Here is a 24,406-nt window from a genome sequence, read left to right on the forward strand (position 1 = left end):
CTCAGTGGCACTCATTTAGATTCTTAGTGAAACTTTGTCTTCTATCTTTTTCTCCGATCTATCTCCACCTCTGGCTTCTTTCTATGTCTTCCTCACCCTTTATTTAATTGCATTTATTACACCCTTTTTCTGACTTTGCATTGTTATTATGTGAATATGCCGCTTTTCCTTTCTTTTTTTCCATTTCACTATCTCCTTATTAACCTAATCCACCCTTTCCTGAGGGCGTTGACTGGAGCTGTGATAGGATGATGTCATGGTAGCGTTCCTCTGTCAAGAGTAGATCACTGTCAGCTCTGCCAGACTCTAATATAGATTGCTGAAAATGAAAAAAAAAAAGGAGATTCCACGCTGGGCATTTTTGTGCATAGATATACTGTATATTTGATAACACATCCATGAACTTTCCGTAACATCCTCCTAACACCTTCAAATGTCCACATTCCTTGTAACTGCTAAGACTGAAGTTTTGGCCCCAAATGTTATTTTATGTACTACAGTTTTTCTGGATGATCAGGATTTAGTCGAAATGCACAGAGTGGACATTTAAACTGTAAGCATGTATCCTAAAAAATGTTCTATATTACATTTATACACACAGATAAAATAATGAAACATTTCACCTTCACTCGTATCTTACAAATACTAATTTGTTTTGTTAATCAGATGTTGATGAGAAATGTTATTACTGCTTGGATTATGTTCAGTGGCAACATTATTTCAGGGAATGAAAAGTGATAGGGAAATGGTGGGTGTTCAAAGCACAAGCCGTGTGACATGTAGTCAGACTTCAGATAGACACCTAGTTTACATGTTTCACAAAACTGTCTGGTTCTTGACTATCTTAAGTAGGCCATGTTTGCTATGAATTCTGGGTAAATTAAGACTTTTTTTAATGTCTCAAATCACTTGGTCCAATCACACCAGCAGTTACAGTGCAACAGTAGCATAGCTAAGAGGCTGTTTCTGCAGTTGTGTCAGGCTCAGGACAATGTCCTCATTACTATGTATTTCAAACAGGTTTCAGATTATGTAATAAGACTAGGTGTTGCATTCTCAAATGATTCAACTTGTCTGTGGGTTGTGGGTTTTAAAACATCATCTTGGTTGGTATGCTTCATCGATGGCATCTTCCCAATGGACCGTTAGCTCAACAATGAAGACAGGATAGCAGGACTTGAACCACAGAACCAGGTCTAGGCACAGGTTGGCCACAGCAATCTCTGGTAAGAAAGTGAGTCTCTGGCCTAAGTCGTCTCACATTTCCCAATCCCTGGCTGCTTTTAATGTGTAAGTCTGAGGGTGTGGGGATTGTGTCTCCCTTTCTCGGATGAAGGCTGTAGGATTTGGGAAAGTAGTCTGGACATTTAGTGGGATGGTTGTGACTCTCTTGTGCTCTATTGGAGAGGCTATGCACTTCGTTGTGGTGCTAGGTGTATCTTCCTTGAGTGAGAGAGATCTTACAATCCACTAGAATTTGTTTGAGGGTTACAGGGGCTGCACGAAGGGTCAAAAGGGGTCTTCTCCTAGCCAGAGGTGCAGGTTTGCTGGAGAGAGCAGAATGTTGTATGTGGCTCTGATGATAAAACTTATCATTAGCCTATTATATTCCATGTTCCACAGCTCACTTCAGGCAATTTTTCTTTTCTCTATGCCATCCAACCTGATCCACTGGACTTGCTGGACTTGGGCGACTGCTCTGGCACATCTGGCCACATCCTCCTGGCGCCACACCTCCACCATTTGATGACATTTAGTTGGAGTAGCCTTTTCCCATATGGGTGTTGTTGCTCCTAACCCAAAGGTTACTCTGCCATGTTGCCCCACTATGTCCCGGTGTCTGAGGGCAACCTTTGTTTCTGCTACTGCTTCCACTTCTTCCCAGTTGCCAGGGTGGGAGCAGTGCCACATGCCAAGGAATCCTGGGACACAATGAGTGTCATTCATCTCCAGTCTTGCTTTGACACATTTGTAACCTTCGACCAGACTTCGCATGGGCAAGGAAAGAGCCCTGTTCACATACAACCCCAACACTTCTCACACATCTTGGCAGTCCAAGCCACTTCCTTACTTGGGCATTCACCAGTCTCTCCAGTCGAGTGACGTGGGATAAAGTGACCTCGTAGATGACAATTTCCCACATGAGATGGAACAGCAGCCCAAAGTAGAAGCACCACAACTTCAACTTCCCTGGAAGAGATGTATTGTTTAAACAAATCAACAATACATCTCTTCCTTTGATTCATGCAATACCTCTCATTGGCGAGCTGGCCTTTGACAATGGTGATGTTGCAGGAGTTGCTGTGTTTGATTTCCATGCGTGCCCAGTTGAAGTTACCCTGGAGTTACACCCAGCAGGTGTTTGGTGCATGGCTTTGTAGTTATATTCATCATGTCAGCCATATATGCCCTGTCTGGGTGAAGATGCAGTCCATTCTCCAGCCATTATCCCCCAACCACCCATCGCGATGCACAAATAATAATCTCCATTGCCATGGTAAATGCCAGCAGAGAGATTGTGCTGCCTGCCATTATTTCAATTTCCAGCTGCAGCCCGGTTGTGGTGCTATTCTGTGTAGTGACACAAAACTAGAAGTCTTAGAAGTAAGCCTTGACCAGCTTTATTATTCTCTCTGAGACACAGGAGAAGTTGAAGGCTGTCCAAAGTATCTTGTGTGGCACCCAAAGGCATTGGCAAAGTCTAGGAAAACCACCTGCAGGTCTTTCTTTTCCTTTGTGGTGCCAGATGATGTTTGCATGCTCCATGCATCCCGAGAAGCCACTTATCCCCACCTTCCGCACTGAGGTGTCAGCAAGGTTGTTTTTCAGCAAGAATGAATGAGCCATAATGTTGAACAAAATTTTCCCTTCCAGCATTTAGCAAGGTGACCAAATGGTTGACTGTTGAGGAGTTCTTCTCCTTGGGAATGAATATCCCTCCTCTCCTGCCCATCGCCATACCTTTGGTATGATAACCTTTTTCCACGCCACCTTCATTTGGTGCCAGAGGTACTTCAATAGGAACTTTGGCAGTTCAGCCACCTTCTATTTCACTAAGACCTGGTTCAGACAGCCCACTTCGGCTGCCAGGATTCCAGCTTCTCCAAGTGGGCTACTGCATGAAGTGATCAAAAAAAAAGGGAACTGAAATCTTGTTCTATGTTAATGAAAGTTGTTGTACAGATGTCAGAGTGTTGAAACAGTCATGCAGTCCTTACTTGGAGACCCTCTTCATAAACTGCAAGCCATTTTATTCACTGTGGAATTTCACCTCGTTTGTTCTGGTCAGAGTTTACATTCCTCCTCAGACCTATGTCTGAGCAGGTACCAAATGTAGAGAAACAACAGCCAGACTCCCATAGAGTGTATGCATATTTGCACATCTGTACCTACCTCATATAAGGTGTCTATACTTTAAGTATAGTTAAAGCCTTGCACTCCTAATGGAGTGGCATGCGTCCTCTTTGGTTGAGCAAAAATGAGACTTGCTGGGAAGACCAGAACGTCTGTCTTGGAGAGATTAAGCTGAAGATGTCTTTCTCTTATCTTAGCAGAGATGTCAGAAAGACATGCAGAAATGCATGATGAGACGCATTTTGTTTGATAGGAAAAGCTATGTGAGCGGATGATAGTACCGATGGACACGGTACACATGGAGAACAGAAGACAAAGAGCAAAGATAAAGCTATGATACAAACAGATTTAAATTCTTATTTGTATAGTAAATTTGGACTCAATGTGTTGCGTTGGCATTTTTTGAATCTTCATTGAAGATTCTCCTACTCATGGTCTTTGCTGCCAGACCTCTGTCTTTTCTTTCTTTTCTTTCTTTTTTTTGTCTTTTTGTCTTTCATCTGTAATTGCACCTCACACCTGGTGCATACATGATATACCTGTATCAAAGCTGGGAGAATGAAGCATTATTCGCTCTTTCTTAATCAAAGCTCTACAGACTCTCCAACGGACAATAGACTTGTGACATAGGAGAAGATAAGATGTCTCTGCATCTGTCCCCTGGAATGTAATGACCTGCTTAGCTTACAACTCAGTCGCAGATTGAGCTCATTAGGTCAAAACGTCAGGGTTTTGAGTTTCAGTGTGTCAGATTAAAATGGTAGTTCTTCAGGGACATTGCCTTTGACTTCCGGGAGGATTGTGTGTGACTCTATGGTTGTGTGGACACATTTTACTCTGATACCATTCTTGTGTGGACATTTTTGAAACATCAAAATGTTTTGTGAGGGGTAAGACTTGGTTTTAGGATTAGGCTTAGAATCAGGTTTAGGTTAGGGTTAGGGTAAGGCGTTTAGTTGTGATGGTAAGGGTTAGGGTCTAGGGAATTTATTATGTGTATGAGTGTTTTCACTCATACACTATAGTGAGACATGACTGTGTGTGTGTGTACTTGTATGGTTTTATATTTAGCTGGTAGTTCATTTCCATTTCCCTACCACTGAAAAATTGAAGTGCAGAGTAAGATTAGAGCATCAGTCTGATGATCCAGACTGCTTCAACAGAGGAAGAAGGCTACTCCATAGCTGTTCTTTTCTATCTGCCACTTGTTTTTAATATAATGCCAAGAGGTCATTCTGCATTGTTTTGCCATGACTCTTTCAGCCCCTTTCAGCTTCAGCTCACACATACCCAAGTGCTGTGGTGTTTTCACAGGGTCACACTGGGTTGAAGAAGTGTAGGTATGAGGAAAGTCAGAGTTTGTTTCGAAGGCTTTCTAAATGTTTGGTCCCTTTCCGCTGTGGGCTTTTTTTGCTATTTTCAATATATGCCCCTCTCTGTGGAACTTCCTTGGATTTTCCTGCCCTCTTTTGAAGGCTCTTGTTACTATGGTTACTGCAACCCTGTGTAAAATACATGATGGTAGTGAGTACAACCTTAAGTGGGAGCACACATTTCAGTAGTCATGGTTACAACAACCTCTAAAGGATGAATTATGTAACTGATGTTGTGTAGATGAAATTCACTAGCAGGCAGAAAGGTGCAACTCATAGCTACAGATATTTTTACATCAGTTTGGAAGAAGTTCATTGCAATAGCATGATGCATGTGGACTCCTTGTTACTTCCTAATAATTGCAAAAATGTTGATTTTTATTGTTGAATTAAAATAGGCTGCAATGAGAATAATACAGTTGTTTTTAGTGTGAAATAATTGAACAACGGATAATTATTCCTCAGAGTTACAGAGAGTTTTTCCACAACACTTGTCATCATTTTCTTTATATCTCTGGATAAAAAGCTAATTTGAGGATGTTATCACGCACCAGTGCTCTGCTGCAGCCTATGTGTGTCTGCTGGTGTGTGTATTTGACAATGAGTAAATATGTACACTATACTTACACACATGGATGAACTCACCTCAACACCACAGCCAAATGTTCCATGTCCCTCGGGCCTTTGGCATGTCAACACTTGTGATTCGAGGACGCTCTGTACAGCAGCAGGTCTTTATTTGTCTTCCATGTCACCATATGGCAATCTGTGGTGACTAGGACATATGACATTTCTCATATAAGTCCATCAAGAATGAAAGGTGTCAGTGCAACAGCAGTATATTTATTCTGATTTATTTTTGATAAGTGTGGCTCGAAAACAATAAAAAAAGACACACACTCCAGTGGTTAAAAAAAAAAAAAATCTCATGTTTTTGTCATTTTCAGGGCAGAGTACCCAAATTAAATTCAGTGTTAGAGAAGTACACCTGTTGCCTCTCATAAACACATTAGTCTCTTAAAATATGACACTTAAACATTATCACAGCTACACACAATAAATAGGATGCATTTTTATATTACTAAAAATTATTTGGTTTAATTAGTCAAGTCATATTTGTGTTTTTATCTCCTGTCAGCTAAATTTGTAACTTGACTATGACTGAAATGAAATGTTTACATGTTATAAAGAGACAATAGCTGTATAATTAGTGGGGAAAAAGTGATGAAAAATTTTAGATCATATATTAGGTCAACAACCTGAAATAAGAATGTTACATTACTTTCATTTGTTTGCTATTAATGTAATGAAACTTTCTGTATAGCTTTAATTTTCTGCTTTTTGACAGATTCATTCCTTAGATTTTCACTTGGTGAACTGCTAATTTACATGCATATAATTTCCTCTCACCACAATTTTTTGGTCGGTTATTTCTTCTCCGGTGTCTGCCTGCCAACAAAACATTTAATTATGTGTCTGTAGCTCAAATTAGATTGAAATGCACAAGTTTCAATATATGCTCTGTTCAGTTATTGACCAACAAACATTTACCATTTGTTACTTTTACTTGTACACTAAAGCACAATGTCTTAGACTTTATGTTGGATTAATTTTTTTTTTTTTTACAATGCTATATTACAAAAACAGTCCGACTTTCTGGTTGGCTCTTTTTGAATGGAGCAGACAGAACAGGCACTATGTTTACAACTAGGCTAAAACATGCCTAATATAGTATGCAGGCCTGTATAACTACAGTAGTTTTTTTATATGCACTGTTTTAAGATGTTACATGTGCTTTGCATGGCCCGCATGATTTCTATCCACACAGTCACAGTAGCATACTGTGGTAAAATGAAATGGAGATCTCCATTATAAATAATGAAGAAAATGTCCAGCTGTGTTTATGTAAGGTTGATTGTTTAAGATTCATGTGGTCTGCATTGTATTTTGGGGTGGCGATTTAATAGGGTTCAATGGGCTGTCACTGAGCCAACCCCTCCTACAAGTATGCATTTATAGACTCTTTTGGTAAAGGCCCAGTTGACAGGCATATATTATGTGCTCTATAGTTAAAGTGGGGAATGTCTGTATTGTAGTTATCCATGTAGCTGAGCTGCATTGCTCTCTTGCTTAGAGGGGAGGGGTGATAGAAGGTTTGTATCTAAAACAACTCTTCAACAGTCCTCATCTTAAGAGCTTAGAAAGTGAAAATTTAGGTGGTTGCTGTTATGCCATAAAATCAGCCTGGGAGGTAAACAACCAGCTGGGCAGAATCATTGTGAAAAGAATAATGTGAATTTTATATTTTGATACAAGTACTGATGAGATATTTGCATTTGGTCCACAAATGTTAGAAGATAATTACATTTGCTGTGCCAACAACAAAGTTGTCATACCAGCTCCTGCTATTCCCACACATTTGTAAACATTCATTAAAACATAAAGCAGAAGTTTCATTTTATAGTGAGTCAAAATTAGACAAAACCTTTTAGGGTGCTAGCAAAACTTTTTTTTTTTTTTTCATTCTTACAGAGGACCATGTGGAAAGCTCCATCTTGCCTCAGGGTGTTCCTCAAGAGCTAGTTTTGGGTTCACTTCTATTTATATACATCTCCTTCTGTCAGGGATTTACTAGAAAGTATTTACTAGTATTTACAGAAAGTACGACAAAATATAAGACCAACACAGGGCAGTCCAGGTCATGACACCTTCCCCTTGGAAATGTTCTGCAGCAATATAGATGTACTTTAACTCTTACACGGATAACAGCCATCAGTCAAAGACTAATTCCCCCTTCCTCCCTCTGCTTTCACCATCTTCATGCTAAAAGCACCTGGATGCCAAAGATCTTTCTTAACTGTAATGGTAATAAAAGTGAGATCTTCCTCATTTGCTCAAAGACAACCCTTTTCAAAACAAATACTTCAATATTTCTAGTCATGGCTGTCCAGTCCCTAGTTCTTCCCAAATAAAAAGTCTTATAAAAACTGTTATACTGTATTTGACAATATACTTTCCTTTAGTCCCCACATCAACAATATTTCATATGTAACCATATTCATTTACACAGTAAACTCAGATTATGTCCCATTCTCTCTTATCACAGCAGTCATATTCTTATTGACTTTCTGGTAACATCTTCAATTGATTATTGCAATGCCATTCTCTGCTATTCTAATAAACGTCTCCATTGGCTCTAAATCATGACTTTCTGCTGCAAGGATCATTACCCACACCAAGTCCACCGACCTTATCCTGCTCTGCCTCATCCTGCCTCTGTTTATCAACAGACATTATTAGATTCTATTGCTTACCTTCAAAGCCCCCCTTAATTGCCCCCCCAAACCCTACTGACCTTCTCCATCCTTACACCCTTTCTTGTTCTTTGCGCTCATTCTCAGCTGCTCTGCTGTCTGTCCCTGTTTTTAGATTCAGTACCACGGGTGCCAGATCCTTTAGCTACTCTGCAAGATTTTGGAAGTCCAAACTGCTACACACTTGTCAGATGGACTCTACTGCACCATCCAAATCACAGTTCAAAGCACGTCTGTTTAAATTAATATATTCATCATAATGTAAATGCAATCATGCCATTCTTGTCATCCCATATTTCTCTAGTTTTAACTTTGCTATTTTGTATTGATGCTTGATTATATGATTATTACTCTGATCTTGTACATGGTAAAAAACTTTTTATTACATTAAAACTAAGAAGTCCTTCATCCTATTCTCAGTGTATAAGTTAAGGTCATCTTAGCGTCAATGTAAATAAACCAACTATCAATTCAAGCATTTTTCCTTTTGCAGTGTGCCTGAAAGAAAGAAACTTGTCGAAAATGATCTGATATTCTGGTAAAATGATCAGTGTTTTAAAAAATCCCACATCTTTCATAAAATGGTCAAAATAGGTAAAAGAGTAGATATGGTCCTTAAACACAGAAGACTATAATGCAGGTGGGAGTCAGTGACAATGTGAGAAATCCAGGTGTTATGTGTGTGACTGCTATGTATTTTATAATTAGTTTAAGCAATCACATTGTTCCCTGAAGTGGTAGAGGTTGATAATAGAAGATGTAATTGGACATTTTTAGCATAGCCTGTGAACATCGGTTCTGACCTGTTAGAAAAATAAATTATGTCGTCATGTTTTAGATGTCTTCCTCAGCAGATATATGCAACAAATGGCTTTTCTTTTTAGTCTCTCAAACAGAAATCATTATATTTTAAATTCAGTCTGTGCTGAACTGTTGTTGCTCTGACCTGCAGGAAATAAATTCATAGTGACGAATCAATTCTTTTCTCTTCCACACCATATCTTTTTCTCCACCTCTGTTTCTCTTGTTCACTCTCACTCTGCTTTTGCTTGTCTCTTTGTTGTACAGCTCTTGTCTATCTCTCACCCCTCCTTCTCCATCCTTCTGTTTTGTTTGCCCGTGTAACGTTTCAGTTTGCCTCCTTTCTCTACTTTAGTGCACTTAACTCTTTGCCCAGACCAAATCTGGTATGTTTTTGTTTCCAGGCTTTTATCCTGTCTCACTCCTTTCCTTGATTTTTCGTTCAGCTTGTGTGTGCTATTGTGTATGTCTAGTGAGAGCTCATATTAATCTGAGTCAGTAACCCCACTTTGTTCATTCTATTAATCCTCCAAGTCTTAATGACAAATCTTCTTTTTCACTTTCTCTCAACCTCTGCACGTAGATAGGTTTACAAATGTATCTTTCCTTTTTGGATCAATTCCCACAATACCACCTCCTAATCACACTTCTGCTTTTACCTTTGTGTTACAGCCCACCTGCTCACTCACTCACTATTTCTGTCTCTGACTCTCACACTCACTGCCTCTCCCTGGGTCGTCTCTCTCACAGAGTTAAGTGCTCATTAGTCTTATTTGTCAATACGCCTAGACTGGTATCAGCTATATATTCCCTGTCTACCAAATTGTTACATAATATGAGCCACAAGCAATTTTTACTCCTTACTAATTTTAGGATTTTGTTTTTCTCTGTGGTATTGTTTCAAGGATTATCACTCTGATATATTATTGTTCCTTTAAAGGTCCTGGACTGTAAATTGTGTTTTAATACAAATACAGTTCTCAGTGTGTGAATTCATGTGGTGAAGTTTCATATCTGTGTATATTTAGCTTGGAGGCTGGTTTTATATAATTATACTCAAATATAACAAGAAACTGTTTCCAGGTAACTGCATATGTGATTATCTACTACAACAGTAATGCAGTCCAAATCAGTGAAGCCCACCACAGCCTTGTCTGCTTGAGAGACAAACACTGCATATACACCGTTATACAACTTGAACCAAAATCATGAGCATTAAATGTGCTTAGGTACTTTCTTATCAAGAGTAAAATGGAAAACGAAAAAAAAAAAATCACTTTCATGTGTTTACAATATATTTGAAGCTATTCTTCCTACTCCATTTGTGTAAAAACCGCTGTCGCCAGGTGTCAGTCACTAGTTTCTCAGCAAAACCACAACCCGATATAATAAGTTATTGATCTTTAGAGGTGGTAGCTGGATTCTGTCACCTTTGGACAGATCCATGACAGCTGTTTCCCACTGTTTCCACTTTTTAACTGAAGCTAAGCTAACTGGCTATTGGCTCCAGCTATATATTAGGCACATCAGATGTGGCATTGAGCTTCTATTATAACTCTTAGCAATCAATTATGAATTTCCCAAAATAACAAAGTATATTTTAATTATACAGCAATTGTTTTGCATTGATTAGGCCTCATTTGAAACACAGAAATAAGGTATTTCATAATTAAATACAGGTTAAACAACAGAACAATCACAGGTTCATTAAGGTTTGCTGCTTTTTCCCATTCCCTGTAGCACGTTTGACAGATTTCTTTGTGCTTACCTGCTGGTTCCATTAAGAGTACAAACAGCATAGACCGGAAAGCCTACTGAAAAGTAGCCTAACACACACAAACCTCGAGATTCGAGTTGCAGTCTGTAGTGGTCCCTGAAGAGTCTCCCTTGATAATCTTGTTTTGTTGGATGGCTCCTGCAACATTTTGGAACTCAGTTGCTCCTGTTCAGCCAAAAGAGTATTAGAGAGATTGGGTACTGAAAATAGCCAGCCTGGCTCACAACTGCTTTTCCATCTCAAAGGCGTTGAGGTCAAGTTGTTTTGCATGGAAACATTGTGTCTTTATGGATCTCTTCTTTTTCATAGGGGCATTTTGAAACACAAAGGGACCTTAACACTGTTGCCACAAACTTCTTATCTATTTCCTTAAATATCTTTTTATACTGTAGCAAGAAGATTTGCCTTAATTGGAATTGAAGAGCCAGACCTAAACTGTGAATAACAGACACCAAAATGTAGTGTACGTTTATCAGCTTTGATCACGTTTATGTGAATATATGTGTGTTTGTGTCCATTTTAACAGGACTCCAGGTAACAAACCCAGCAGCAGCCCCAGGGGTCAAACACCAGACGAAAGTGGACGCAGGCAGGGGCCGAGCCACGATGCCAACTCCTCTGTTTCTGACTTGGCCAACTCAGTCACCAGTGATATGCTCATGGTAACACACAATCTGCAAACAATCTGTAGCCCCATGAGACACATTTTATTGATACACTATTAGCTCCTGCATGGTCTGTTTGTTTTCTGCATTGCTGAGAGTTCATCTGTATTAAGAGGAGGAGGAGTGCTGTCAGCAAACCCTTTTAAATTATGACAAATGAGATGGGAAGATGAGAAACTTGAACAGTGCTTCCACATCATTGTTGTTAATTGAAGATGGAAGTTATGTGCAGACTGTCAGACAAGGAAATGGAAGATGCGCCAAAGAGGCGGATGAAATTATGGAAAATCCTCAAAATAGGACTATTACATATCAGGAATTAATCACCATTATAAACACTGGTATAAAATCAAATGGAGGCTTGAGCCAATCCCAGTTTACATTGAGTGAGAGATATATGCCTTTATATGGTGTCTGTTTATTTGTATGTTTCTGTTGCCTATACTTTTCAGCTTGTTTGTTACATCTAGAGGTTGAGTCATGGCAACTGGACTTCTAGTTATTAATGCATATTAATGCAGGTACACAGCACTCCCATTACTATTCTTACAATATCTCTGCTGTTTTTGTGTTTTAATGGAAAGAACAAAACCTTCTGTGGATATTTTATAATGCATTTTTTATTTAGTATGTTTATTTACTATTTTATATTTATTTACTATTTTATATTTATTTACTAAACATGGTTTCCAAGACATCTTTGCTGACTTACAGGGTGAGGCTGTCAAGTCAAACATTTTGCAGGATATGATAGGATTCTACTTTCTTACAATATAGGCCATATTTTTCAGTTTTAACAGTAATCATAACCCTTAATTACTGGAAATATCTGGTAGCTGGGAACATAGCAGCAATGCTAAAAATGTAAGTGTAAGTTGGGATGTGAGACACAAGCAGTCAGACAGGTTTTAAGCCAACCACCAGGTCAGCCAAGCTTATTTGGAAGACAAAATGTATACTAAATAAAGCTAATGCCAAAACGCTGTTGTAAATCCACTACACTACACTGAGCCGAACAGCCAATCAGAGTGGTCTCTTTCACTGATGGGCTCAACATATTGAATTGGCCCAGAAGGAGCTGACAGGTGTCAGACTAGTGCCAAAGATGTGAGACACACCTATAGGACAACAAACACTCACTGACAGCATGACATTGACTTGGTGTGTCAAGAGCTTTGCTATTTACAGAACGATCTCCTGATTTAACTTTGTCATACCTTGCTTGCCTGATCGCAGTTGTAATTTTGGAGAGTGTATTGTTTTGTTTTTATAACCAGACGTGTATTTTATAAAAAAAATAAATACCAATATAAGACCAAACATTAGACCAAATTAGTAAAAAGACAGAATTATCTTTAAAAGACAGTTTAAGAAATGTTTATATTTATTTGTCTTAAACCTACTGTAAAAACCTACTGCTCTGAGAAGTGTTTCTTCCTACCAAGCCTTTCATCACTCAAAAAGTACTGTCTTCATCCCACTCCTCTTACCCACCTGTAGAGCATCACTGTTAGTTATTGCCATACCGTATCTCAGCTAACTGAAACATACAGTAATCATCACCCTGAAGTGAGACACTCAGAGGGGAGGGGACATGCGCCTTATTCAGTGAGGTTTGGTAATTAGATGTGAAAAAACATGCAGTGCTGTGGGTGCTGTGAGAAGATGGCAGAGATGGGTATGAGCAGTGTATAATTATGTGGGTCTCATGGTGTGTCTAAGGAATTCACAGTGGTGGTGCTTAATGATAATACTCATTCTCTGCAGTTTTGCCAAAGGCATCTGTATATTATACAACTCTCCTTTCATGCTGAACATTCCCATCTAGCACTTTTGAGCCACTCGTGCTGCTGTAAATGAAAAGCAAAGGCAGTACGTATAGATTTATTTCATAGGCTGTATAGAAAGGGATGATACCGTGCAAATAGCATTGAATGTCAGGGTACATATACATCCAATCCTCTGAAGCATCTCAGGCGTTAGGGGTTGCGGGAGAGCGGGTGGGGGTCCTGTTAGTATCACATGGTTCTTATCAGGATGTACTGTGACACTGCTTTCATTTCATATGATGCTCACAGATCCACAGATGGCGAGGTGTGAATGCGTCTTTGCCTCTGTGTTATCCCATATCCACACATTTGCAGAGATTTCGATGTGTTTTATTTGTTTACAGGATAAGGTTGATGGTATTGTATTTTTTGTTACTGTCAACAAATCCTATGACAAGAACAAAACCAGTGATACATTAGTCTGTCTCACAAAACTTTTTAAGCTCCACAGAATAGCGTATCTTTGGCAGTCAGCACCAAGGCCATTCATTCTTATAGAAGTAAATCTTCAGAAATTGGGCATGGATAATGCCGAAACAGCTGGGCAATTTAACTTTTGGTAAATGGTAGTTAAATAAGAGTAAATGGCGCGTTTGGTGGGGGACTGTTCTCAGCAGTGGACTGATACATATTTTGTTGTCTAGTGAATATTTACAGCAGCAGGACAATGAAAATAGAAATGACACAAAATAAACAAATTCATGTATTCATTTAAATAAAGAAAATGTGGCCCAGTTTTCATTTTGGTTTAACAACAGAGGCCAATGGACAAGACGAATAAGACTTTACATAATAAGTTCATTTTAGGTTTTTTGATCATTTCAGTGGATTGCCTAATATATAACACATACATGTTGCAGAGGTCTGGCTATGTCTTATGCTCTAAGAGAATTTGCATCTATAGCACGTGAGAAGAGAATTTAGGAATTGAATAAGAAAGGACTCTGGGAAAAGAGAAAGCTCCCAATGAAGAAAATTGGGAAAAGCAATTTAGGCCAGCTGTTGGGTGGTGGACTGCATAATGAAAAGTGATCATACTCAGCATGGAGAACGAGGTTGAGCAGCAGCATCAGAAATGTGTGGGAGAATATGGCAGTGGATATTACATTTCTGGAACTGCTCATTGAGTAATGTCCTCAGCTCTTTCCCCATCAGATAGCACTTTTTAAACAACTGGATTTCTCTCCCTCCCTTCAGGCCATCACCAGTCAGACAGTGTGTCTGCTTGTCATCTCCACACAGCCATGGACACTCATGCCATATTGCACATGAGACAAGAGCCACATGACAAAACATTAAGCTTGTTCATAGTTAGGAGCTGTGTTTTTCATGTTAACCTACAGAAGCAGTGCCCCTTGTGGATTGGAGCCCTAGTTTCTCATTTAGTATTATATGTGATACCACCTGTCAGCTCCTCTGGAGATGTTTTATCACTGTGCGCGTGTTGTGAATACAGCCAAGTTTGACCCTGTAGTCTGATAATAGTAATACAATTTTCATGGTACTGAATTATACATACCCTTATACAATTGCTTCGGGTGGGTGCATCTAGTTAAAACTAACGTTGTACAATAATACATCAGTCCTGAAACATCAAGAGAGACCATTTTAGAGGTGTTTATGGTCAAGCTTGAGTGGTTAGAAATATGTTTTTTGGGATTCCTGATATGGCTCACTTTTATTTGCTTACATAATCTCAATATAGTATACCGTATGTGTATATGTGGTTTTGCTTGTAGTTGTTAAATATACAGTATTGAATTTATTGTTATTGTACTTGTTGGTAGTATCTTGATTGACACTCATTGTTGGTGGAAAGGATCCAACTGAAGCTGATGCCCTACTGCACACTGATGAAGGCATAGGTGAATCTCTGATTGGCCCTGCATTCATTTAATTTAAACTAAACACAAAAGAAATGTCACACTGATGTGGTTGTGCAAACCCTTTTTGGGTTTTGGAAATTGAATTTGATCATATGCACACCAGCTCCCTCATTTCTTATTTTTGGTTCAGTGCAATGTTTTTTTTTTTCACTGTTAAACTGAAGATTTTGTGCAAACCTTTGTGGGGAGTATACAGTGCAGACTTTGGACATGCAAAATGAAACTGCAGAAAGCAAATAGAGTCCATTATGTATGAGGCAGGGAATGATTTCAACAGCCTTTCACTTATGTCAAGCAAAACCTTTACTGTTAGCTAACATACTGTAGCTGGATAGATGTGTTAGGAGTCATGGCAAATTGCAAATTTTATGCTGCGCAAACTCAATCTGCTAAAGACGACTGTGTGACACTGCTGAAAACTTCAGAGCATGTGCACTTTGATTTAAGATGATTTTTTTCAACAGCATTGTGGTCATTCTGGGAGGTTTGTGCTGTTTAATGTATCGTGTTATACTGAGATGTGTTTTCAATATGTTGTCCATCGGATTTAATGTACCTATATCACAGAATGTAGACTATTAGCATTAGTGTAACTAAATGTAATAAAAATAAATAAAGTAATGCAATAAAATTCAACAATGACGCAACGTACAACTTTTAATAAACACCTTTTCCTGGTTATAATAAAACAAATCACTTTCTTTTCTTAAAAAAGAATATAATCTCAAGTTGATTTTTATTTGCCTCTGAGAGATGTTCGTTATACGTTATAACTAGGAATCATACCTAATGAACACCAAATTTATGAAAATATGATATGTGGCTTTAAAATACAACAGGAGACTGAATATTCTTTCATTACAATACAACCAAAGCACAACCACCAAGACAAAATAAAGACAAAAAAAAAATCTGCCTTCATGTTCTCTTCTGTCTCTCAGTTGTCTCCAGGTTCAGAAGAAGATGAACATGAGGGTCCAGTGTGTGAGAAGCTTGGTCGTATTCAGTTCAGCATTGGATACAGTTTTCAGGACTCCACCCTCACCGTCAAAATTTTGAAAGGCCAGGATTTGCCTGCTAAGGACTTTTCTGGTACTTCGGATCCATTCGTCAAACTTTATCTGCTGCCAGACAAGAAGCACAAATTGGAGACTAAAGTGAAGAGGAAGAATCTAAACCCCCATTGGAACGAGACCTTCCTGTTTGAAGGTTTGATGGAGGAGGCTCTCCTTAGATATGAACCTAAAAATATTTACAGAGCATTCAGACATTTTCCAGCTGTTATTATTCTGTTTTGGGACTTCCTATTGTGATCCTCTTTCAATCTCATTCTCAGGGTTCCCCTATGAGAAGGTGGTCCAGAGGACTCTATACCTGCAGGTTCTTGACTATGACCGATTCAGCAGGAATGACCCCATAGGAGAGGTGTCCATCCCCCTCAACAAACTGGATCTGGCCAACATGCAGACTTTCTGGAAAGAGCTGAAGCCATGTAGTGATGGCAGTGTGAGTAAGAGGGAAAGTGGGGGAAGGGAAGGAAGGAGGTAGAGGAGGAAGAGGGAGGAGTGGGAAAGACAAGATGGGACAGAATGTATTGGATGATGTCATTTCTGGCTCCCGTGATGCTCCCAGGGGAAATGTGGCAGCGCGCTGGTGGGGGGAAGAGATAGGAGGGAATATGGAAAGGCTGATAGGTAGATGGAAAGAATACAACCAGCCAGAGGAAGAAACAGAAATACACAATAAGCAACAGAAGGGAGAATATGAAAGGGTGATTAAAAAGTAAACAATTCGCTCTTGTTGTGTATGATTTCTTCAGGGGAGCCGAGGAGATCTGTTGGTGTCTCTGTGCTACAACCCCACAGCCAACACCATCACTGTAAGCATCATCAAAGCCCGCAACCTCAAAGCCATGGACATCGGAGGCACTTCTGGTATAGATGCTCCTTTATCTCCGATGCCCTTTTATTGCTGTCCTTCTATATCTTTGCTGCTTCAAAATAAAAATGAGAATGTTGTGTTTATTTTTCAGAAAACCACTTTAATCCATGACAACACATAATCTAGCACTGCATTCTGTTACCCAGTTAGGAGGTATTGCAAACACCATACAAACAGTTGTATTTCCCTCTCTCTTTAGACCCTTATGTAAAAGTGTGGTTGATGCACAAGGACAAGCGTGTGGAAAAGAAGAAGACGGTGGTAATGAAACGCTGTCTGAACCCTGTTTTTAACGAGTCCTTCCCCTTTGATGTGCCTGCCCACGTGCTAAGGGAGACCACCATAATTATCACTGTCATGGACAAGGACAGGCTCAGTCGCAATGATGTCATTGGAAAGGTATCTCCTTCACTCTTCTTCGTGTCTTCCTTCTTCTTAGTCTTCTCTTCCTCTCTGTTTTTCTGACTCTTTGACAGGCTATCAGAAGCTAATGACTGAGCCAGTCTCTACTGACCCCTGCTGGAACATGCATGAATGAATCAATATATGACATGAGAAGAACTGAAAAGTGTGTGTGAAAGAGTTCCATTCACTTAGACTTATACCAATGATGCACATATCATGCCTCACTGATAATAACGGATGGGACAAAATAATGTCAGTGAAACAAAGTACAATTATCAACAGCTCTTTATCACTTTCATGAAAGGAGGATTGCCAGACTTGCTGAGACAGTTGTATTAGATTAGTACACCTAATAAAATGCCAACTGAGTGAGTAGGTAACTGTATGCTAGTTGCCTGTAGACAAAGTCGCATGTTTGCAAATTCTGCTGAGGTGCTGTGCTCTGAATAAAAATGTCTAGGCTATGGTGCCTTAACAGTTAATTAAGATTAATTCATTGGAAGTGCAGCAATTATACACTGACTCTTCTTCAGCTGTAATTATTGCCAAAATGATGTTATTCTCTACAGGAGACTTCTTAGGGAAATTATTAGGAGTTTACAGACCCGAAAAATAAAGCACATACTTAGTTTCTACTATTCATCCACATTAACTTTATACAATTAGTGACTCACATATGAGTTCTCAACCCCAGCTCAACAAGTCCTTAAGTCCTTGTGCATAATGCCTGGGTTCTGACAAGTATAGACATGATAATAGAGAACTAACACAGTTTTACAGATTGATCAATACTGTCTAAAATACTAGAAACACCCACATCAAGTCCTCAATCCTTCACACACTGTAAAAGCTACGAGCTCTGTAATATCTGTCAGTTATAACATGGTGCATGATACACAAATATATAGCTTGAAGGACAGTGTAAACACTTTTCCTGTGACAGATATGGGGTTTCCTTTTACACACGAATTACTTAAAGACTCAGTGACTGATCTTTCATTAGTGAGAGCATTAATCTTTGTCAGAGTAGTTCAGAGTAGCGAAATCTCTTCCTGTAATGGATGTTTTTTTCTGCCCTGTATTTGAGTTAAATTGGCATGGCAGGCTTACTTAGTACCCCACTATGTTTTGGGAAGGCTCTTCACAAATAACATCAATCTCAGGGTGATATTACATGATCCTCTCTTTCTCACAGATTTATCTTTCATGGAAGAGTGGCCCTGCTGAGGTAAAACACTGGAAAGACATGATGGGTCATCCTCGCACTGCCGTAGCCCAGTGGCATTCTCTCAAGGCCTGAGGGACCCAACGACCGAACTGCCTACGGTGTTTTTCCCCTCAGAATTCAGCCTCTAAGCCCCTGACCGCAGCACATGTCCCCTACTCCTTAACTGTAGTCTTGGGCTGCTGAAAATGTGTGTCATTGCTTTGTTCTCAGGCCTCTTTGATATCCCTTGCTCCTGGTTCTTGTGACACCATCCTTAAATTTCAACCTTTATCAAGTCCTGATTCCCACTTAACCCCCCTGCCATCCCTGCGTCTGAACTCAGAAAAATCTTTGATGTCTCTACTCACTTCATCCTTGTGCCCTCTTTCTGTGAGATTTTTTTCAAGATGTCTTTTAGTCTTTCCTCCACCTTGTTACCCATTCTCAGTATTTAATAACAGAGCAGTACCTCTTGCCACCTCTGAATATGAACTACCAACCAAAAACGGATTGAACTGATATTCCAGCTATCCTATGCGGTGGCAAGAAAGGCTGTATTCAAACATGCACCTGAGTGTGAATGGCACTGATCTGCGCAACCCATTTACCAATTACATCTGGTGTGGCTCCTCACCTTTTAATTGAAGTCCTCTTCTGTTACTATCACTATTCATCTATACCCTTAAAATGCCTGAAAACCCAGGAGAGCTGACCCAGGCAATGGAAAAGTGATGGTCTGTATTTTAGAATGCAATTGGACTAGAAGTGGACATTCAACTCATGTTTGATACTTTTCACTTTTCACTCTATCTCTGGCACCGTTGTAACAAATCTTCCTTGGCTGGAACCCGTCGTCGTCTGTGCGTGCTGTGGGTGATGTGCTGTAATCCCCAAATGAACTTCTTAAAAAAAAAAAAGCAAACAAACAAAAAAAGATATGAACATGAAAACTTGGTTCTATTGGGCAAGTGTAAAAAAAACAACAAAAAAAAACAAATATACTTTCCTATTTTCTTGGAAGAGAAATGCCCATAGACAGAAAAAAAAGTAAAGTGATTAATGTTGTGTTTTATTTTTTGGTTTTCAAAAGAACCTAGATCAACCTGTTCTTCCAGACACTGAAAATAAGCAAAAACCCACTTCCATGAGTGTGGAAGTGTAGGTTAATTTGTGTGTTCATGTTTGTGTGTGTGAATGAAATGTGTGAGTATTTTGGACCTGGTCAACAAAATCAAAGATATTAATGAAAACACAATTGCCCTTGATACATATGGTTAAATGAATGTACTATTAGAATTTGTGGTGTTGAAGTTAGCTGAAGACACAAGGAGGTCACTAATATTATAACCACACCCCCACTGCGGCACATACAGTATTTGTTAACATGACTCTAGTGGTATAAAGCCACACAGATGGTTTCAGATGTTTAGGTCATGGGTTTGCTCTCCAGAAATCATTCCTGCCACCCTCAAATAAAAAGAAAGTCAACTGGATTGCACTGTTGTGCTTACAGCATTTGAAATAGAGTCAGAAAAGTTCAACAGCAGTTTTTGTTTCCTTTGTCTTAGATTCAGCTGAGCAAATTCATCTACATGACTTTTAGGATTACAGATGGTAAACATTAGAAATGAATCAACCAAAAGCACTATCATGGGACCCATTTTACAGTGTGTGTTTCAGCTACATTAACCTGTGTGTTAAACCTGGAATCCTTTTTTATTCATTTTCACAGAGTACTTAGTCCAAGGGAGACATCAGATCTGTTTTTTGTTTTGTTTTGATTGTTTCGAACTAAGTACAGATCAGTTTTCAAGATATGTGATTCATTGCCTGAATGTGACCTCCCCATAGAGCATGCTGTGCTAACTGGATAAATGGCCACAGACAAGAATATAAATTTATGGGGGGAAAAGTTCTTTTACATTCCACTGTTTGTCTACTGGATGTGTGTGTGTGTGTGTGTGTGTGTGTGTGTGTGTGTGTGTGTGTGTGTGTGTGTGTGTGTGTGTGTGTGTGTGTGTGTTTGCCATGTTGGTGACTGTCAACATTTGAACTTCAGTTTGTGTGATTGTGTTTGCTGTGAGTTCCTCTCTGTGTATATCTGCACTGAGTTCTATTTTGCCAGTTTAATACAGAACAACATTGTTTACTGTTTTTATTCTGTATGAAACAATCCAGATGTACAAAGAAATATGTTTTGACTCAGTGTTCTTGTTGGCAACAATGCTGGAACAAACCTCTCACCATCTTTGGATTTTTTTTCTTGTGTGTGATTTAAAAGGATTCTTGGTTTGGCAGGAGGAAAATCTTTTATACATAAGCTAAAAGTGAAGGTCAAGGGAAAGATGTCACAAACCAGCTTTAAAACAACCCTAGATAAAACCTGTTTTCTATGATAACCATTACAACAGATTATGAGTTAGGACAGCTACATTTTGTCCTATGTGTCCTTCCAATCTGGTCCAATCTGACTCACCAAGGCCAAAAAATGAAGGGTGGGCTCCCTAACATCACAAGTGACGTTCTCCCAAAACATCCCTGTTGTGCACACATGCTTTCTGGCACAGTGTTCTCTGTGTGCCTTATAATCCCTGCCACGCCTTGCTCTTCAGCATATGCGCGCCCTCACCAAGTGTCAGGGAGGGGTTAGAAAAAAAAGGTGAGACATGAGATAATCATCACCTCTTTGCATCACTGTTAGCTACGTCTCAGGTCTGAGCAGAGCATCCCAAAATAACCAGAAACACAGTCATTTGTCTGTACTGGTGGCTCTGTGGGTGAAATACGGCATTATTTTAAATGCTGCTGACAAAGCACTGCATTGCAAAGGGTTAGTGAAAGTCACTACAAAGTATATATTATATTTTAATCTGAAGAAAGCAACCTTGGATCATCTTTCTACACTGTTCACTGGCCAAATGACACACTGACAATTTTTTCTGGACAAGCTTGCGTTTCTGCCTTAGGGGATTCTGTTTGAGATAAAGAGAGGTTAACCAGCAACATTTTAATTTATGTACTGTACAAATGATTGTGAAGTGTCCTGTATGGAAAAAAGAAAAAAAAAATCATAGTTATTTACTGGGATTGTTGATATCTGTCTATCACTCAGACCCCAGTTTCACTCCTGTTTCTCTTTGTAGTTATACATCTGTGGGCTGCACAATGTTAAATATCAACCATTTATTTTTTTGAAATCTGTATAGTGTATATAATAATATAAATGTGTATATAAAACAAAGATACTTCTGGTCTGATACTGTTATGTATTTTTCAAAAGCTTATGTTTGTTATTATATATTACAATGCAAAAAGGTTAAAGTGTCTCAGCTTGGCCTAGCCTCAAGTCAAAACTCTGGTTCAATCTTTAACAATACCTGGTATTTTATGAGCTTAATGGTTTTGATGTGAAATCCTAACCTGGGATATTATGATTGCAGATGTCCGTGTTGATTAGAAAGAATAGTATTTCCACTCTAAATACAGAAGTAGAAATATTTGTGTAAAGAAAGAAAATATAGCACTTGAATAAATGTACTTCATTTTCACCAGTCTGCAGAGGACTGATCCAACCCTCTAAAACCAGAAAACTTTGACTGCAGACTGGTAGACCTGAAGTTCAGTTTTCACTGAAGTAACAAACGTCACAGAGCCTTGCCGCTAACTCACAGAGAGTTCATTCTGAACAGTGGTGCTGATAGCATCAACTTCTTTTGTACAAGTATAATTGCAAATGCATCGACCATCTGATAAAGCCATAACTATCACAGACGCTGCTGGAAATACATAGCGACATTTGCTTTCTATTTTCCTCTCTCTTTGAGCTCAGGCAGAAATAGGTCCTAGCTTTTAAGGATAATTAACATGGATCTTATAGAATTGGTGCTAATCTCTACAATTAATGAAATTGTCTGCTCTGCCTCCTACACACACTACATTTGACTGCATCTTAACACAAGGTAACATTTAAGGGAAAGCTGTGTGTATATGTCATGTTGAGAAAGGTTTTAATTTACAAACTCATCTAACACTTCCATCCTGAAAGTTGAACCTGACATCTCTTTCTTCTGATCAGCGAAAGCAGTTTCCCTCTGTGCTCCTCTGCACGCACCTCTCCAGGGGACATGGGAAGCAGGTGCAGGCTAGGGATACTGGTGGTCGTAGTGGAGAGCGGGAGCGAGAGAATATGAGACTGAAATTCCAGGGGAGCATAGGATAAAACAGAGAGCTGTCACGACACACGAAGCAATGGTGGAAGATGACAGGAGCTCTCTGCTTCAGATAGGCACAGTGGGTGTGTGTGGGCAACTGAGGAGTGTACACTCTAAACAAGCCTCAGAGCAGTGAAGATGTGAATTGCATTCCCCGCATGTGGGATCCACAGGTGGCATCTTTGTTTCTTATTGTGACAGCCAGCATGGTTCACATTTAGGTACTGTCACATAAATTGTAGTGTGTAGTGCTGGACATTTACACAGACACAATTAGGTGACAACTGATTGTAGGTTATTATAATAACATTATATTATAAATATTAGGTAATTTAAATGGATGCAATAATATGTAAGTGACACTTTATTGCAGTGGAACTTTTTTAATAACTTTATATACAACTAGGTATTTTAGTCCAGTGGTTTCACGTTTTGGGTGAGGTACTTTACAAACAGTAATGACCCCTTCTGATAAATCTGAGTCATGAACTTTTGATAAGAAAAAAGAAAAACCAGTGCTACACAGCTGGACTCATCATATGATCTTTTTTCTGAAATGTAAGTTTAGGCCCTGAAACATTTTTGAAAGCACCCAAGAAGTTTAGTAGATAAATCTCATTGTAGTGCAACAAATGGCGTCTCATGTCATAGTGGATTCAAACCCCACAGCTTTTTTAAAGGGTTCTCAAGATTAATATAGTAATGCATTGTATTTTATCAAATGTTTTATCTAAAACCCAAAATTTGAAACTAGCCTGCTACATTGTAAGTATAAAAACATGAAAGCAAAAACTACTATAGTTACACTACTGTTGTAGATATATAATGAGGGAGATCAGAGGGAAGCCCTTCTGACCTCACCTCAGTTTTTAGGAAAAGATGAGAACAGAAAAAAAAGCTGCAATACTTGCTCAACATTTCTTCCTTTAAAGTAACGGCAAGATTTGACATATATCAATCGTACGATTACCTCGCTTGTGTAAAAGCTTAGCAGCAGATTGAATGGACATTATAATTCTATGTGCGTACACAAACATGCTTGTCGTCTGGTTTGAGATTCTGTGCACATCTCCTGCCGGAGGGCATTTCCCTTCTGCTCTCAGTACAAGGTTCTCCTGAACCGACATGACGAAGCCAGGCAAGAAATTTTCCCCATAGTCAACACGCGGATGCAGCAGCAGTGCAAAAGAGAAATATAAGCTTGTTTAAATAGCTGTGAGCAAAAGTATATTTTGTTTTATTGGAAACTCATCTTGACAATTTTACTGACGCTTTGTCTTATAAAAGCTGTAATAAAAACACATGGCTATCAGTTTTCTACAAGTCACTGCATGGAGTCTCAGTAGATGGTCATTCAAATAAGCCTGGTGGCCACTAATTGATATTTTCACATTGTATGCTGCATGAATTATGAGAGACTAGTATGCCATAGAGATGCCAAGATCAGCAGGCACTTCAGTTTGACACATACTGAAAATGAAGTGACCTGCTTCCATCTGGTGTCCAGAGACAGACACTGCAGCTAAAACAACCTTCATTATGTAATGAATACTGTTCGTACTGACAGTCATGGCACCCTCCAGTCATGTGATCAAGTGCCGTGACAAAAGATAGAAGTCATGAAAGAAACAGCATAAGCAGAA

General features: G+C 39.1%; 1 protein-coding gene across 2 annotated transcripts in view; it reads left to right on the forward strand.

Annotated features, from left to right (window-relative positions):
- The window catches only part of syt7b (synaptotagmin VIIb), a 79,430-nt gene extending 58,929 nt beyond the window's left edge, over nucleotides 1-20,501 (forward strand). For both annotated transcript variants that reach the window (XM_026320067.1, XM_026320068.1), the window contains 6 exons: nucleotides 11,146-11,281; nucleotides 15,941-16,208; nucleotides 16,336-16,505; nucleotides 16,819-16,933; nucleotides 17,140-17,339; nucleotides 18,541-20,501. In XM_026320067.1, the coding sequence (XP_026175852.1) occupies nucleotides 11,146-11,281; nucleotides 15,941-16,208; nucleotides 16,336-16,505; nucleotides 16,819-16,933; nucleotides 17,140-17,339; nucleotides 18,541-18,645 (994 nt within the window). In that variant the 3' untranslated portion in view covers nucleotides 18,646-20,501. The remainder of the gene's footprint in view (nucleotides 1-11,145; nucleotides 11,282-15,940; nucleotides 16,209-16,335; nucleotides 16,506-16,818; nucleotides 16,934-17,139; nucleotides 17,340-18,540) is intronic.
- Nucleotides 20,502-24,406: the final 3,905 nt, after the last annotated feature.

This window comes from Mastacembelus armatus, chromosome 3, assembly GCF_900324485.2.
Source record: "Mastacembelus armatus chromosome 3, fMasArm1.2, whole genome shotgun sequence".
In the NCBI taxonomy this organism is placed as follows: domain Eukaryota; kingdom Metazoa; phylum Chordata; class Actinopteri; order Synbranchiformes; family Mastacembelidae; genus Mastacembelus; species Mastacembelus armatus.